This window comes from Paroedura picta, chromosome 6, assembly GCF_049243985.1.
Source record: "Paroedura picta isolate Pp20150507F chromosome 6, Ppicta_v3.0, whole genome shotgun sequence".
NCBI lineage: Eukaryota > Metazoa > Chordata > Lepidosauria > Squamata > Gekkonidae > Paroedura > Paroedura picta.
The window spans coordinates 90388128-90406054 of NC_135374.1; the positions used below are offsets into that span (position 1 = coordinate 90388128).

Below are 17927 nucleotides of genomic sequence, written 5' to 3' on the forward strand. Positions count from 1 at the left end.
ACCCACCTGTGAATCCGCACTCTGCCCGGGAAGCTTGCCGGGTGCTGGCCATGCACTCTCAGCCTGACCGACTTCGCGGGGTCGTCGTGAGGATGAAACGCAAGCGAGACAGGCGGGATGGGATTGAAGTGAATAAAGAGACGGAGGCGCGCCGGAGGTGAAGGCGGGAGGCAGAAGAGCAGCCGACCCTCTCTCGGCGTGCCCGCCTGGGGGAGAAGGGGCGGCGCGGGTGCGGCTGCAAGACGGGTCCCTCCTTCCTCCCCTCCCTGGCAGGAGCTGGAAGGCGCAGCTGCTGCGGAGAGGGAGGGCGGGAAACCTCGAAAGCCGCAGCGCAGCAGTGGGCGGCCGGGCGGCTGCGGGCGAGGAAGGCGACGCGCTTTCCAAGTTTGTTCGGGGAGCGGCGGCGGCGGCTGCCCCGGAGCCCTGGTCGTGCCCGCCAGAGCTGAGGGTTCGCTCGCAGCAGGTGGGTCGGCGCTCGTGTGGGGCAGCCTGGGGCACGGCCAGGGACGGGCGATTTTCGGAGAGGAGCGCCAGCCCGGGCAGCAGAAGGGGGATGCGGCGAAGCTGGCACCTTCGGGATGGTCTCGGGGGGGGGGTCGTGGGTGCTGGGGGGTAGGGCCGCCGAGGGGGGCTTGACGGAAAAGGGGATTCTGCCTGCAGCGCGCAACGCCCGCAGAACGCTGCGCAGGAGCCGGCCAAACTCCTGGAGAACTTGGTGCGGGAGGCAGCGACCGGCAGGCAAGAAGCCGCCCCCTGCTTCTAGGGCACAGATCGGCCGCGAGGGCGGTTTTGTGCTTAAATCTGAATTTCTTTTTTTATCTTAGAGGGTAATTTGAAGTAGTTACACTCAGACCCGTACTCGGGTCTGTTCTATTCGTTTGTTAGGACTGTACCTTCTATGCTTCCCTTTTGCAAGCACCATGCAAGGTGCAATTTGCACACGCCCATTTATTTACTTATAGTTATAGTCTGACTGGTGGATTTTGAGGTGGATTATGCAACAGATTGGGACATCCAATAAAGAAGAGTTGGATTTTATACTCAGCTTTTCACTACCCAGAGGAGTCTCAGAGCATCTTACAATCACCTTTCCCTCCTCTTCCCACAACAGCCCTGCCACTGTGAGGTAGGTAGGGCTGAGAAAGCTCTGACAGAACTGCTGAGAACATCTCCAACAGGATTGCCCAAGGCCACCCATCCGGCAGCATGTGGAGAAGCAGGGAATCAAGCCCAGATTAGTCTCCAGATTAGAAGCGGTCACTCTTAAACAGACTGGGAAACCCAGGTTCTGATCCCCTCTCAGCAGTGGAAGCTTGGTGGGTGACTCTAAGCCTAACCTACCTGCCAGGGTTGTTGTGAGGCTAAAATAGAGGAGCGGTGATCAGTGTGAATTGCTTTTGGATCCCACTGGAGAGAAAAATGGGATATAAATAAAGTGAATAAATAACATAAGTTTGAGGACAGTTCTCTGGAAGGATTTTGTCATTCCCCCATGAGCTGGGTAACATTACGGAACAGCGCTCCCTGAATAAAGGGGTGGAATTAAGATGCTAGGCTTTACTTTTCAGGGTGCATCCATGCAGACACAGGGGTAAAAATAATTCCTATGAAGTGGATTTAACTGTAAACATATTTGGTTTATCTAGTCCAAGGGGTATCTCTGTTGTAGCAAAGTTTAACAAAACTGCAGGGGGAGGCATCCAGGGCAGTGCAATTTTATGTGATTTTGCTTGAAACAGGTATATACAGTTAACTGTTTGTGATGGATACGCCCACACATCTAACGAAGTGAGCTTCTGTGACTCATGAAAATTTACGCTGGAATAAAGTACTACTGGGCTCCTAATTCTTTTTGATTTTTTATTTATTTGCATTATTTATTTATAGACTGCTTTTTCACATGGTTCAAAAGCAGATTACACATCAGTCCATCAGTACAATCAATAACATGGAACAACCAATAATTAATGCATTTGGTTAGTGGTTAGTCCACTAAAGGATTAAAATGGGAGAGTATCTCGAGTGCATTTCAGAGGATTACAATATCTAGTGGAGTAGGAAAATCTGTTATTGTTTTTGGCTAAGTCATGAACAAAATCTAGACCTACCTGTGCTTCACCCTGATGCACATAGCAGCCCCATCCCAATTCTCCATTTTTGAGGAAAAGCAGCTTTGGGAAGGAGCCAAGGGAACTGGGAAGTATTATGCTATTCTTTCTTCCATTCCAAATGCTTCCTTGCAAAACCTCCTTTTTCGTAGAAAAAGAGGCAGCTGTGAATTTGTTAGATGTGTTTGTATAGTTAGAAAAATCCAAAGTAAGGTAAATGCCTAACTTTTAACTGTGAAGTTTTGCCTCACATTCAGTTGTGTCCTGTTTGTATACAAAGGCACATTTAAGGCAGTCAGTGTTGAACATTTCCACCTATAAAATAGTTGCAGAGAACTACAGATGACAGTGCTGTGGTGGGCAATTGTGTCCATCATTGGGAGGATTTGAATTGTGACCACTGTTGAATGTCACTTGCATTCCTTACTGTTCGAATGCTGGCAGATGTCACCTAGATATGACCTGCAATGTCAAAAACATTCACCTTGTTTCTTCTTATCACCAAACCTTATAGTATACTAGTAGTAAAGCCTGTTGCGTTCTGTAATGTCATGGGTGCTAGCTCATGGTTTGGTGCCTCACTTGGAAGCTGGCAACCCTAAAAGGAGGCCTCTCTGAATACCACAGTCTTGAGCCTAGTCAGGTTTATGCAAACCTAGGTAAATGTGGAATTTCAGAACACAAAATTACACCAATCTGGTAAACTTACCTACTCTTTGCAAAGTTTTTTGACCTGAAATAGGTCAGGGGTGTTATATGGCTGGCTGCAGAGGCATTATACACTTTTGAGGCCCCACATTCAAAGCACAAGGAATATTTCCAGACCAGGGACAGCCAACCTCCAGGTGGGGCCTGGAGATCTCCTGGAATTGCTGCTCATCTCCAGACTATAAAGATCAGTTCCCCAGGCAAAAATGGCTGCTTTGCAGAGATGACTCTGTAGCATTGTATCCCACTGAGGTTCAGGGACACCAGCCTCCAGGTGGGGTCTGAGGATCCACTGGAAGTACAGGCAGTTAGGCTGAAGGGAAAGCTCTCTCCCCTCACATGCATCCCTTCAAAAGGAGTGCATATGGCCACAGACAGCCCTTGGCTAGCACAGTCTGTTGCTTGGCTGATGATGTCTGCTCTTCTGAAGCCTGAGGCCTACTGCTGGCAACTGAGTCCCTGTTCTTGTCTGCAAGGCCAGGTTGCTGCCTAATAGAAGTGGAACATCTAGTTACCCACAAAGTCTCGCTTTCTGCTTTCCGGTAAAGCTAACTCCACTTGAAATTCTGGCCCACTTATGCCTTTGATTTTGTAGGACCTGCCTACTGAGTTTTATTTACCAGGCCAAGCTGGTAAATTGAGAAAAGTCACTTGAGCTCCTGTGTCACTCCAGCCATTGACTTATTCACCATTTACAGTTTCAGGCTGTAAATATTCTTTATTTAGATCTTCCTGCATTTTCCAGACTTGCAGGACCCATACTGGTCTCTCTATCTGTCTGTCTGCTTCCCAAAATACAAACAGTTGCTGGTAAGGGCTGGCCAAAGCCTGTAGCCCAGGCAGGGCACCCCCACACCATTCCACCCCAACCTCAGCCTGCAAGCTTCTACCATCGTTCTCTACTATCGCTGCTCATCTCTAGATTATAATGATCAGCTCTGCAGCCAAAAATGGCTGCTTTGGAGGGTGGACTCTGAGGCATTGAACCATTTTAAGGTCCAAACTTCCAGGAATATTTCAATTCCAGCTAACCTCTGAGCCAACCTCCAGGCAGGACCTGGAGAGCTCCTGTAATTACAGCTCATCTTCAAACTTGTGCAGTGAGGGTGGCCACATCAGAAAGATCAACTTTCAAGGCTAAAATGGCAGTTTTGGAGGGTGGACTCTGAGGCATTGTAACATTTTGAAGTCCCACCTCCAAACCTCCAGGAATATTTCCAACCTAGGGGTAGCCAACCTCCAGGTGGGGCCTGGAGAGTTCCTGGAATTACAGATCATCTCCAGACTTGTGCAGTGAGGCTGGCCACATCAGTATTTTAAGTGAGAGGAGGCTTTTCTGGGGCTTCCCTGTCAGCCAGTGGTTAGGCAGAATGGGAACGCTCCCCCCCTCCTCAAAAGGAAAGCATGCCCATGTCCTCAGACTCCCCTTCATTTTCTTTTAAAGAAACCATATTTGGTTCCAGAGCTGTTGATTGCACACCCTCAGGCTCCTAAAGACCATTTGTTTCTTGCACAGCGGATTTATGGTTTTCAAGGCAAGAGACATTCAAAGGAGGTTTACCATTGCTTGCCTCTCTGTAGCAACCCTGGATTTCCTTGGTGTATCCAATCCAGGGCTGAACCTGCTTAGTTTCCAAGATCTGACAAGATTGGGCTAGCCTGGGCTATTCAGGTCAGGGCTGTAAATCCTAGAAAACCTTATATATATTCAGGAGTCGACCAAAATTATATTGGTATAGTTTATAGTTTGTGAGAGCCAGTTTGGTGTAGTAGTTAGGAGTGCGGACTTCTAATCTAGAGCGCTGGGTTCGATTCTGCACTCCCCCACATGCAGCCAGCTGGGTGACCTTGGGCTTGCCACGTTGCTGATAAAGCTGTTGTAACTGAGCAGTAATATCAGGGCTCTCTCAGCCTCACCCACCTCACAGGGTGTCTGTTGTGGGGAGAGGAAAGGGAAGGTTAATGTAAGCTGCTTTGAGACTCCTTCAGGTAGAAAAAAGCAGGGTATAAAGACCAACTGCTCTTCCTCTTTTTCCTCTTCCTCTTCTTTCTAATTGTTCCTGTCATTTCACACAGAAATTTCCTTACCTTGTTTACACTTACAGTGTAGTGTTTTTGTTTGTTTCCCATATAATATAGGAGCAGTTTCCAGAGTTTATAGCACGCAGCCTGTGGGATCATGTCTTGGAGTTTTCAGGAAGCTAGGACAAAACTGTTCTGTTGGTAACCAGTTAAAGACAAAAAAATATATGTACTTGGCATCCAGTTGGGCTCAAATTCTCAGGAATTGTGAGCGTTACCAAAGGGATCCTTTTTATCAGTAAGAGAAAGGGTTCTGGTTTTATGGATGAATAATATTCTCTGTTTCATAATAAGCATAGGGAGGTATTTGGCATTGCAGGAAAGGCAGATAAAGCATGGCTGAAATGGCACTATGGCTATCCAAGAGATGAGGTGGACTTAAAAACTGGCAGTGGGAGGCATTTGGAAGGCAACAGTGTAAGGTGTTTGGCACCACAAGAAGGCAGGTAGTGTCACTGAATGGGCAGGGTTGACCCTGAGGAGCGGCGGTATTCTCTCACAAATTAGTTGCATATTTACAACAGCAGTAGCAAAGGAAGTGATGGAGCATCCACAAAGGCTCTCCAAGTAAATACTTAATAGCCTTTCACACGTACAGGATGGTGGGATAGCGGCATGCCACTATCCCACCATCTTGGGAGTGTAGAAATGGCCTGTTTGTAGAAATGCAGCAGTGCTGCAGAGCCAAATGGGGTGTTTTGTGTCCCTGCAGGCAGTGGTCCCCAACCTTTTTATCACCGGGGACCGGTCAACGCTTGACAATTTTACTGAGGCCCGGGGGGGAGGTAGTCTTTTGCCAAGGGACATCACCACCGCCTGAGCCCCTGTTCCGCTCGCTTTCCTGCAGGCGCCCCTGACTTCCCGCCACCCACTGGGAGGTGCTGCCAGCAGCAGATGCGCAGTGCCATGCCAAGGGGGAGCCCCAGCCATGGCAGCAACCGGAGAGCACCAAAGGTGAGCCGGCGGCAGAGTGGCAGGGCAGCCCCCGAGGCAGCAGACGGGGAGGAGGATGAGGAGGAGCTGCGGCCCGGTACCGACTGTTCCATGGACTGGTCCTGGTCTCCGGACTGGGGGTTGGGGACAGGTGCCTGCAGGGACACCATAGGTACAGAGGAGGAGTTGGGTCTCTTCCTTTATGCATAGGCCAGTTCCAGCTGGGCCTCTGCTGGCTGCTGTGTTCTCTTGCCGGGGCCATCAGAGGCTCTAACAGAGGCCACGGCCTGGAAGGGGCCTTTCCTGGCCTGTGCATAATGCGTCTATCTGATGTATAATACATTCCCCACGCTGCTGAGAAAAATAATGTTAAAAGGAGTGTTGGAAGTGTAGTTTCTGGAGACCTATTAGTGTGATTCTCCCCAGGGATTGGATCAATATATGCTCTGCCAATGTGTCAAAATGCCTTGTCACTTATCTGCCTGCTATTTCCCCCCCCCCCTTCTTTTTCCTATCTGGGTAAGCAGTAGCTACAGAGAATAGTCTATGGTTACTTACATTTGCTCTCAATCAAGAGTCTATATGAAAAAATAATGATTACACTGCTGCTGATAAATATTTGAGAGCATATAATTTAAATGTTAGTAGTGTATAAGATTTATTAAACGAGGAACAGTTCTTTTTTCCCCCCCAAAAATGTTAGGGTCATATTTTGTTAATCGTTGAAATAATTTTCAAGATCTAATTGCTGCCATTTGATAACCTTGTTTGCAGCTCACAAAATCTACCAAGGTAAACCCGAGAGAACCATACAGGACAAACCAGCAGAGAAGCAATGCACATTGTGTATTAATGACCAGTTGCTCTACATACATTGGTATTGTGCTGGCATTATGTCTTACAGAGCTGAGGGTATGCTGGTCTAAGAACTATTGGCCTATTGGTGTACACATAGCAACCCTGTTTGCCTGTTCAGAAGCATTTTGGATGCTTCCTACTAGTTGAAAGATAAGACAGAAACAATTATGAAAGTTGTTGTTTTGCAGGTGGGTGCCTTAAACTGAAGAACATATTAGGGCCGTTGTTCCAGCTCTCTGTCTTCTTTAACAGCAAGAACATTTATTCAGAATAAGAGTTCAAGAGATTAACTTAGAGAGAAAAAATTATTAGTTATTACCCAAGATGTATTTGGTTTGTTTCTATTCTGAGATATAAATCACTAAGCAGTTATAAGTTGTATAAAGTGTGTGATTGTCTTATATCATATTAGAAACACAAATCATTGGAAGTGCTTGTGGAAAGAGAGGAAAGGATAGTAAGTGTAATTACAGAAATATAAATATAATTCCTTAGTATACAATTACTGTCTTTATTATTCTTTCCCTCTTTCCTTACATGTATAATGCAGGAACTGGCATTTGAGAGTAACTTGGCAACCGCACACCATTAGGAGAAGATTTTTATGGATTTGGAGGAAGAAAGGAGCATCCACTTTTGTGCAGTTTTAAAAGACATGCTGTTATGGTATAATTCACATTAGTCTTCAGATTCTTGCCATCCTCTGTTCAGCACTGACAGTCAGTTGCCGAGAAAGCGATATGTTTTTGGAATCTGCAGTTCAGTGTTAGACAATGACAGCTACATCGTCATGACTGGCATATGCTTAACAATTGCAAGATAGCCATCTTCAGACAGGGATAAACCTGAAAATGAGGTTCTTCGTTATTATCTTACTGTAACAACAGAAATGAATGCCAGCTGGACAGTCAACCTGAACGCATCTACGGAGGAGCTGGGAACTGGCCTCTCTAGAAGGGGGCACACCATTGTGGCGGTTTTCCTTGGACTAATACTGGTTTTTGGCTTTTGGAACAACTTGATCGTCCTGATTCTCTTCTGCAAGTTTAAAGCTCTCCGCAACCCTGTGAATATGCTGCTGCTTAACATCAGCCTTAGCGACATGCTGGTCTGCATCTCTGGCACCACCATCAGTTTTGCATCCAATATCTATGGCAAATGGCTTGGAGGGGAATATGGCTGTCAGTGGTACGGCTTTGTCAATTCCTGCTTCGGTAAGTGTCCAACGCTTTAAAATTTCACTGCGGCTAGATGAGTAGGGAGGTCAGCTAGAAACAGATTAAATAAGGATGGAGCTAAAAGACCGCCTTGCTTCACTCCTTTAGAAAGAGGCATCTTCGGGGTAAGGGAGCCATGGTTTTTAAGCCTCACTTAGCAGGTGTTTGACAAGAACAACTTGCGTATGGGGGTTTCAAGTAGCAGGCGTTCAGAGCTGGTTTGCCATAACCTGCTTTGGAGTAATGACCCTCGTATTCCTTGTTGGTCTTCTTTCTAAGTACTAAGTAGGGCTGAACTGCTTAGCTTACAAGATCAGACTGGCCTGGGCTAAACCATCCCATTGATATTTGATGCTGAGGGGCAAATTTCTCCAGGGGACATGATGCAGAGGGGGGAAAATTCTCCTGGTCAGAGGTGTACCCTAATTAATCCATTGAGAGTTCTGCCCTGCATAGTCCATTGAAGTCAATGGTTTAGGATGGAACTGCCTTTAGGATTATTGTCTCTCTCACAGATTTCCTCTGTAATGTTTAGCCTGGCTTTTAGCATCTTTAAAGTGGAATCCTGTACAGCAGGGGTAGACAACCTATGGTCCTCCAGATGTTCATGGATTACAATTCCCATGAGCCCCTGCCAGCAACATAGGATTGCTCTGTTACTTCATTGGTATAGTTAGTGAAAGACTCTTCTCCCTTTTATTCTTTTGTTAGTCTTACTCGTTTACATTAGTGTTTTCTGAAATAATATAAAATGCGGCAGATAATCACTGCAGATGAAATGGCCCTGGAGAATCATTAAATGACTTCAATAAACAGGAGCATTTATTGATTCACTGACCACACTATAATTACATAATTAAATAATCCATAAATAACTTCTTAGTAATCCATTGCTTTTGTCTCTCTGTGATTTAAAATAACTTTTCACTAACAGCCTCAGAGAAGATATATGTTATGTTATGAAAATGAAAATGTTGGTATTGCTATTTTTGTACTCATTTCTCTTACTTCCCATGTAATGAATTAAGAATATATGGAATCAGCAGAGATACTTAACTCTGAGGATGTTTAATATGAGCAAGAAGGAACTGCAGGTAAAGCAGGATCTTCTTGTTACAACTTTTGTCGATAAGTTCTTTCTTTTCTTGGTTCCCTGCGTAGTGAATAGGTTTGAGCGGCAATGGTTTTCTTTCAAAAACCAAAAACAAAAGGAGAATGTATGTAGTTAAATAAAGCTTTGTATTTATATAATGTTCTTGAAGGGATTGTTTTATTATTTTGCAAATTATTTAATTATTTTATGCCCCACTTATCTCTCCAGTGGGATCGCAAATGTGGCTTACAACATAAAAACAATCAAGCATTTGATTGTTGGAGCAGAATTGTTCTCTCTTGCTCCAGAGGGACAGACCAGAACAAATGGGATGAAATTAATTCAAAAGAAATTCCATCTAAACATCCGGAAGAAGTTCCTGACAGTTAGAGCAGTTTCTCAGTGGAACAGGCTTCCTCGGAAGGTGGTGGGTTGTCCATCTTTGGAAATTTTTAAACAGAGGCTAGATAGCCATCTGACGGAGAGGCTGATTCTGAGAAGGCAAAGGGGTGGGAGGTTACAGTAGATGAACGATTGGGATGTGAGTGTCCTGCATAGTGCAGGGGGTTGGACTAGATGACCCATGAGGTTCCTTCCAACTCTTTTATTCTATTGCTGATATGTGTTAGGCTCTTAGGTGTTAAGCAGGTGTTAGGCTCTTAGACCTCTTATGCACGGTGGCAGCTACTGCGTGCTGCCGCCATCCCGTTGCAGCGGGCCAGGATACCCCGCCATTCCCCGTGTATGCACAGGGGTGAGGCATGCTGGGTAAGCATGGGGGGCAGGGGGAGGTTTGGACAGCCCGAGGAGGGAGTGGGGGGGCCCAGGCTCCCTCTGCAAATACAGGTGGGGGCAGGGGGTCGCCCCTGCCAGCTCCGGGGCTCCGGGGAGCCCGCAGGGGCGCACGGTGTCCCTACAGGAACAACGTAGGGTCGGGGCTGAGCAGGCCTGGCGTTGGTGATTATGCACAGCACTGGCCCGCCTCAGCCCTGGCTTACCCAGGAAGCTGAGGAAGATCCCGCGGTCGCTTACCTTCTGTAACCTTGGGCCGGGAGGTACCCATGCTGGCGACAGCAGTGAGTGTTCTCGGTGATTTTAACCGAAGCACTCCTGCCGCCAGCGCGGGCATTCTTGACCGTGCATAAGAGGCCTTAGGTATGAGCAAAGCGAGGCTTTTGAAGTAATGGCATTTAATATGAGTGACACACTCTCTTAATAATGCTAACACCAGCTGTTTTACAGTCTTGCTATGAATAAAAGAGAACATTGATTTTGGGATCTGAGTATTCTAGAATGATATATATTATAGATATATAGATATAGGTAATATCCTGTAGAGTGAAGCATGGTGAGATGCTGCTGAACCATAATAATAGGGCATAAGCATGAAAATGAGAACAAGTTTGGTGTAATGGTTAAGAGTGGTGGCTTCTGATTTGCCGAACTGGGTCTGATTCCCTTTTCCTCCACATGCAGCCAGCTCCATGGCCTTGAGCTAGTCACAGGCCTATTCAAGCTGTTCTCACAGAGCAGTTTCTCAGGACACTTTCAGCCCCACCCACCACTCAAGATGTCTGTTGTGGGGAGAGGAAGAGAAGGTGATTGTAAGCTGCATTGAGGTCGTGAAAAATGGGAGGTCGTGAAAACCAACTCTCCTTTAATTTTACTCCGAAATGTAGACAGTCAAACAACACTATCTAGCTATAATCATAAAATAGACTTCCAGTACCCTGAAGAATATAGACTGGATCCCAAACCATTTCCATTTTGTGTCTCTTACCTCCCCGAAGTTTCTGTTTTGACATGCCAAGGCTAAGCAACGATATGTAGGGAGTGTAGTGCAGGGATTGTTTTTTTTTTTTAATCCTCCTATTGTCTTGGTCAGTGGTCCCCAGACTTTTTCATCCCATGGGCCCCTTTAGAGTCCTGACGTGAGGTGGTGGGCAAAACAACAAAATGGCTGCCACAGGAGACAGAGCCAACCATGAAATGTCAGCAAGTGAGATTATGCATAACTCTTAATAACACTTCAACACTTCAGGCAGAAGCTGTTCTTAGAGGATGACTTTCAAAGCGAGCATACTGTTTTTAAAAACATTTTCTTGTGTGAAAACATTTTCTCGCATACAGATATCCTTCGTTATGCAGTAAAGAGCCATGTGTTCTGGCAGGTGCAGCTGAAAGCAATGTTTTTTTTTTTAATCTGCTCAACCAGTCAGCTCTCTGGTGGCCAATCAGATGTCCTGCTGGGCAAAAGCCCTCTCCTGACCCCACTGACTTTCTAAAACCACTTGATGGCACTAGGAAAGGTGCCAATGTTGACCACAGGGATCATCTTGTGGACTTCTAAAGTCATAACGAAAGAATAATAACAATCATCATGATTTTATTTTATATCTCAAATATCTCCCAAATAAGGCCCAAAGCCGTTTACAGTGTGAAAAACACAATGGAACCACACAGACAGGAGAAGAGAGGAAAAGGCTTTTGAATGCAGGGCAGATCCCACTCCCCAACTCCACCAGAAGTTCTTGTTCTAGACCAAGGGTAGTCAAACTGCGGCCCTCCAGATGTCAATGGACTATAATTCCCATGAGCCCCTGCCAGTCAGAGCTTACTCAGCTAATTCAGCATCAACTTTCTCAATGCTTCCCCTGCCAAAAAAATTCCAAAGTAATTCTATTTACAGTCCCAAATAGGAATTATTTTCCTTGTGACAGATCCTAATACTTTTGCCGATGCTGCTTGAATGAGAATGGTTCTGAGGCTGTCAAAGGCTTCCGTAAGAAATTAGCCAAAATGGAAATGAATACACTGTTTTGTGCTGGCAATTAATCCAGAGATTCATTAACATGTCCTTTGACATTTTAATCATGCATTAATTGGTATTTAGCGTTCTGTTCTATGTGAAGTACATACTGAATTCCTGTATGCTTTTGTTGTTGTTTGTTGCAGGTATTGTGTCCCTGATCTCATTGGCTATTCTATCTTACGAACGTTACAGCACTCTCACACTCAGCAATAAGCGTGGCTCTGATTATCGGAAGGTCCTGCTCGGAGTTGGTGGCTCCTGGTTCTATTCTCTGGTTTGGACTGTACCACCTCTCTTGGGCTGGAGCAGTTATGGGATTGAGGGGGCAGGCACCGGCTGTTCAGTTCAGTGGAGCTCTGACTCACTAGAGTCGGTATCCTACATCATCTGCCTCTTCTTATTCTGCTTGGTCATCCCAGTAATGGTCATGATATACAGCTATGGACGCCTCTTTTATGCTGTCAAACGAGTAAGTGATGCCACAAGCTAATCACATGTATGCTAATATGGAATGCTACCTCTAGGAAGATGTGTTTTACTTGATCTCAACAGTACATATGTATACTACTACATACACTTACTTGAGAATAATGATCCTTACTTGTCAGTGCAATTCTAACAACACTTTCCTGGGAGTAAACCCCAGTGAGTAGACCTTAGTAGAAACCAGAACAGACATGTTTAGAATTGTTTTTTTGTATTTGTTACATTTAATTAATTGACATTTCATGCTCTACCTTTCCAAGTATCTCACAAACAGCTTACTTTAAAGCATTGTGTTTTTTCTGGACTGACGGGCAGAGTTGTTATTCCTGCCTGGCTGATTTGTGTCAGAAAAGGTGGTCCCCAAGGACCCTTGGCACTTGTGCTGGAGGATCCCTATAAAGTTTCTACCTTGACCTTAACATCTTCACGATACCCCTGGAAAAGGCTTGTCCGTGGATGTGAAGCAGGGGTGGTCAAACTGTGGCTCTCCAGATGTACACAAGAAGGGACAGGGCATGCTGCCCCACTGCAAGAAACCAGTGGCCCAGTCTGGTTGCCACTGTGCATAATAGGTAGCAGAGTTTTTGATGAAGGGCAATGAACTAAAGCTCAGTTGAGAAGGGGGTACTGCTGGTGGAGAATGATCACAGAATCCCATGAATCGTCACAGGAAAACTGGTGAAGCAATTGCTTGTTACAATTTTCATCTTGTGCTTGTAAACCTTAACTTACATCAGGTTCATGTTAAAGTAAAGATTATTTGGCATAGTTCAGAATCTGTACTGCTTGAGTGATGGGAACATCTGAAAGAGAACATGGGAGGCTCTCTGCATAGTATGGTTGTTGCACATTGAGAAGTTAATGCAGGCTTTTGAGAAGAATTAGGTTTGGATGTGGGCAATACAGAGGGAGATGTTAGCTGGAATCTTTATCTAAGGCCCATGATGATTACAGCTCTGGTCAGATGCCCAGAGCAGGGATGATTTTGATGCTCGGAGCAAAAGTCAAAGATGGGCCCCAGAATCACTGCCTGTATGCCTTTTGAGAACAGGGGTAGCCCTTGCCCTATGTGAGACAGGTGTGAGCTGCTACCAGAAGCTGGCTGCTGAGCCTTGAGCATGGCAGGTACTGCCCAAGTAGCCACTCCCCAAGTCCCAAGTTGGGCAGACTTAAATGGCTGTCACTGTGACCTTTTCTGCATCTGGAATCCAGCCCAGTGCAGCACTTGGCTCAAGGCTAATTTCTGCTTCTGGACAACCTCACTGCTGGTCTGGGGCGGTCCTAGACCGGGACCCGCATTCCCTTGCCAGTCCCGGGACCGCCCCAGATCAATGGCAACATCGTTTGGAAGTGGAAATTAGCCCCATAACTGGATGAGTGCTGCGCTGGGCCAGATTCCTGGTGAAGAAAAGCTCTGTGAGTATATGGACCCGATCCCTGACCAGGTTGGGAGTGAATGGTGGCATGACTGGAGCCGGCCACTTTTCTTTCCTATATTGGGAGTGGGTGGGTGAATGGTTGCCCCTTCAGCATGGGGCAATAGCCCCTGTTGTCCATTGACTAAGACCACCCCAGCTGCTTCCTGAAATATGTTACCATTGAGGGTCTTTGTGCAAGAGAAGATGGAGACAGCAGTTGGATACAGGCAGGATTGTGCAATTTTCTTGTGGAGGCTTATTTTAGGCCTACTTTATGAAGTAGACTTAAGCAGTTATCCTTCTTCATGTCTTTTTCTCATGGGAAACTGAAGTTCATTCATGTTCTAACTTTTGTACTGAGCAAGGATTACCAGGAAAGTTAGGATTAATGAATCTGTGAAAGGGTGTCTCTGTAATGTAATAACTATATTAATTTGGATTACATTCTTAACTGTTGAATCACTGTGATAACATGAAAGGAATTGGGAAGGTTGTACTGACATGAATACTTTTCTGTTTTTGGTTTGGGCTTTTTTAGCCATATGGGATGACTGACTGATTTCAGTTTTGTATAGCTTTTTGGAAAAATAGTATCAATAAACAACACAGATTAGTTGTTCTGGATTAGGAATTTTGTATGTAGACTCAAACAGATTAGCCTAGCAATCAGTAAAGCACAGAAGGTGTTACACCACTGGGTCATCTTGGAGGACCCATATCTAGTCTGTGCTGAGGCAGCTGCAGTGGTTACCAGTTACGGCCCGGATCAGGTTCAAGGGTTTTGTTTTGACCTTCAAGGGCCCTACCTATCTGAGGGACCGCTTATCTGCTTATGTGCTTTGCAAGTACTAATCAAGGGTCCCTGGCCCTAGAGAGGTATGCCTGGCCTTTTTGGTCCTGGCCCCAACCTGGTGGAATCAGCTCCTGGGAGAGCTGAGGGCCCTGACGGCATGTAAAACAGAGCTCTTCCACTAAGCTGGGTTGTTTAAGAATGCCTCCCCTCCCCGTTTTTACTACATCATCTGTTGAACGCTTTGTGGATGTTATGGAGGGAGTGGATGAATTTATTCCTTTGCCATTTGGAGATGGGTGGTTTTAAAGATTGAGGATTTTATGTGTTTTTATGTAATCTGCCTTGAGTCCCCCAAGGAGGGAGGTGGACTATAAATGTGATAGATAGATAGATAGATAGATAGATAGATAGATAGATAGATAGATAGATAGATAGATAGATAGATAGATAGATAGATAGATAGATAGATGGCATGAGGGATCAAAAGCAGATTGATTGGTTGGATGGAGAGAAGGAAAAAGGGAATGATGAAGATATGAGGTCTGCCAGGAGTAAGGAAAGGGGAAATAGTGTGGGGAGGGGATTCAGGGAAAAGTGAGGTTCCCCCCTCCACAAGTCCTTGATGGTTGCCCACCACCCAGGTGAGCAAGGCTGAGCTGGCAGTACACAACATGATCAGAGTTTTCCTGGAGAGCGACTGCAAGAGGTAAGTAAAGAGGGGAAGCTGAAGACAGATAAAAGTAGGTTGGAGAAGGAAAGACTATGGAGACTTTCAGGAAAGGAAAAGAGGAAATAGTGGGGGAGGGGGAAATGAAACATCATTTGTGAACTGTAATTTTTTTTTTAAGTTTACTTCACATCTAACATTGAGTAGGCATACATGCATAAGTTCCTCCATGCATGCAGTTTTAGCAGTCTCCAAACTTTTTGAGCCTGTGTAATTTTGACACGGAGCACAACCATAAAATGGGGGCCCAGGGAGGTAGAGCCAATCACAAAATGGCCACTGTTTTTTTTAAATTTGCAATTAAATAGCATAGACTGGGATAGTGTTATAACAATCTGTGAATCAAGCATTGTGAATTCTTAGTTTTTCATTTTTGAAAAGCTAAGTAGTAGGGGGAGACAATGGCCACCAGAGGGGCAGGGAAAATGGTCGCTACGTGGTTGGGCCCTGGAAAATCCATACTTTCCCACCCTCATAGCAGCCATCCAAGACTTTGCTAGATCACTCCCAAGCTTTGCAGCAAGCAGGTTTGGGAAAGATTGAAAAAATGCAGGGGAAACAGGAAGCCTGGGGAGGGTAAAACCGAGATCCCAATAGCATTGAACCCAGTGTAAATAGCAGTATGTGGAAAAGTATGCTGCAAATAACTCATTAAATTATAAGACAATTTGTCTGATTATTAAACACACATAAGCTGGCTTCTAGCCGCTAGCCAAACCAAGTTTAAAGATGAAATAAGACCAGCTCCAGTTTAGGAGTTGTGGAGGAGATTCACCTAGGAACTTTAAAAGAGTACTCACAAATATAAATTGCATTGAATCAGTACAAGAATCTTCTGCTTGGGCCAATACTGGACTTGCACATAAAATGTGATTAACAAACTTAGTAACAAAGAATTATAATAGTGCAGGAATACTCTTTATTATAATTATGATTATTATACAATGGCATTTGACTTGTATTTGGCTCTGCCAATAATTGGTTCTATATGTGATTTCCAACATAATTTTGCATTCCTATTAAAAGCTGGAAGAACCTCTGGGCTTGGCCCAGAGTAAACAGGAGAAGCGGCTGATTGGTAATATTAATATATTTCCATTCCACACTGGGCTGTGGGTGTGCAAGATATTCAAAGTCATTTGGTCGGTTCTAATAACTTACTTCGGCCAAACCTAATTTCATGGATTCCCTTTTCTTGGTAAATAGCAGCCCTTGGCATTTTATAAGGTTGATTTAATAAATCTGAAAACTATTATAAAACTGCACACAGCCAGTTCAAAATGTCGGTCATCTAGCCTTTCAAATACCAATAAATATGATGCATTTATTTTTTCCTGGCATTTTGTCAAAACTCCCTCCCTCCCACAATTTTTATTTATATGCTCGAAAATTGTGTGCTATCTCCCTGTGCACTATCCCTCTATTTGTCCTATTAAGTAAGAGCTGGATATTGTGCTATTGGTTGTGAACTAGAAACTGGGATCGACACCCCAGGGTTCAATATTCACACGTTGATTTATGCATTTTCAGTGCACTTTAGAAGTTGATTATCCTGTTCCACACAGGGAAATCCAGTGGCAAAAGCCAATTGAAAGTGCATTATCCAGTGTGTGCATAATGAGCCTTGGACATTTGGAGGTGAAGGCTGGAAAGCAGAGGATACACTACCATAGAAACTGCTCTTCAATGCGGCGATTTTCTTCCAGAGAACTGATCTCTCTAGTCTGGGAATTAGTTGTAATTGTGGAGCACTTCAGGTACCCCTGGAGGTTGCTGATCCTAAGAATTACCAAACAAAGGTTTAAATCAGCCTTTCTCAGCTTTTTTTTACTGTTGAGAAATCCCTGAAACATTCCTCAGGCTTCGAGAAACCTCAGAATTGGTGTGATGGTAACAATATATGGTTGGGAAGCATAGCTGTGTACATGTCCACCTAGGGCCCCTCCACTTCATGCCCATCATTGGCTATTTTGGGGGGTGGGGGTTGCCATGATCATATATAGTCATAGCACCTGATAAATATTTAACAATTTTTAACAATCTTTAAACCGCCCGTGGCGCCACGGGCGCCACGGACTATATAATTCGCTAAGGGGTCTGAAGGTGGGATTAGTCCGTGATGAGGAAGGGTCCGGATTGGACCCTTCCTCATGACAGACAATCGGACAACCGATTGGTCCCTCCGATTCCCAGCTCCAGCTCCTGACCTGACGCGGCGAGAGGCGCTTTGCGCCTCTCGCCGCGTCAGCCGCCCACACCGAAAGAAGCTTGGACCAGCATTCAAAAAGGCCGGACCTCCACCAACGCCGCTGCCTGCCGCCGCGCCGCCGCCTGCCGTTCCGCCGCCGCCGCCCGGCTCTCCCCGCCCCGCCGCCGCCGCCAAGGGGCCGGGCCCGCTGGCCACCAGGGGAAGGAGCAGCGGCGTCGGCGGACAAGCGCCGGCCGAAGGGGACGCGCAGGCGGCCGGCAGGAGCAGCAGGAGGAGGCGGCGCCGGAGGAGGACCGAAGCCCCGGCTCGCCGCCGCCGCCGAAGGACCCGCAGACCACGCCGAAGACCATGGTAAGGTCCTAGCGCCCGCTGCATTCCCCTGCAGCGGGCTTGATTACTAGTAATATATAAATTAATTAACTCCCACCCTTTCAGGAAACCCTTCCAGGGCCATCAAGAAACCCTAGGGTTTCACAAAACCCT

The 17927-nt window shown here is 45.7% G+C and overlaps 1 protein-coding gene across 2 annotated transcripts in view; it reads left to right on the plus strand.

The window, feature by feature from the left end:
* Positions 1 to 232: 232 nt before the first annotated feature.
* Positions 233 to 17927, plus strand: part of LOC143840285 (vertebrate ancient opsin-like) — a 38755-nt gene continuing 21060 nt past the window's right edge. The window contains exons 1-4 of one of the 2 annotated variants that reach the window (XM_077343609.1): positions 233 to 463; positions 5746 to 5852; positions 7240 to 7903; positions 11955 to 12280. In XM_077343609.1, coding sequence (XP_077199724.1) covers positions 7579 to 7903; positions 11955 to 12280 — 651 coding nt within the window. In that variant the 5' untranslated portion in view covers positions 233 to 463; positions 5746 to 5852; positions 7240 to 7578. The remainder of the gene's footprint in view (positions 464 to 5745; positions 5853 to 7239; positions 7904 to 11954; positions 12281 to 17927) is intronic. The other variant, XM_077343608.1, reaches the window with a different exon arrangement.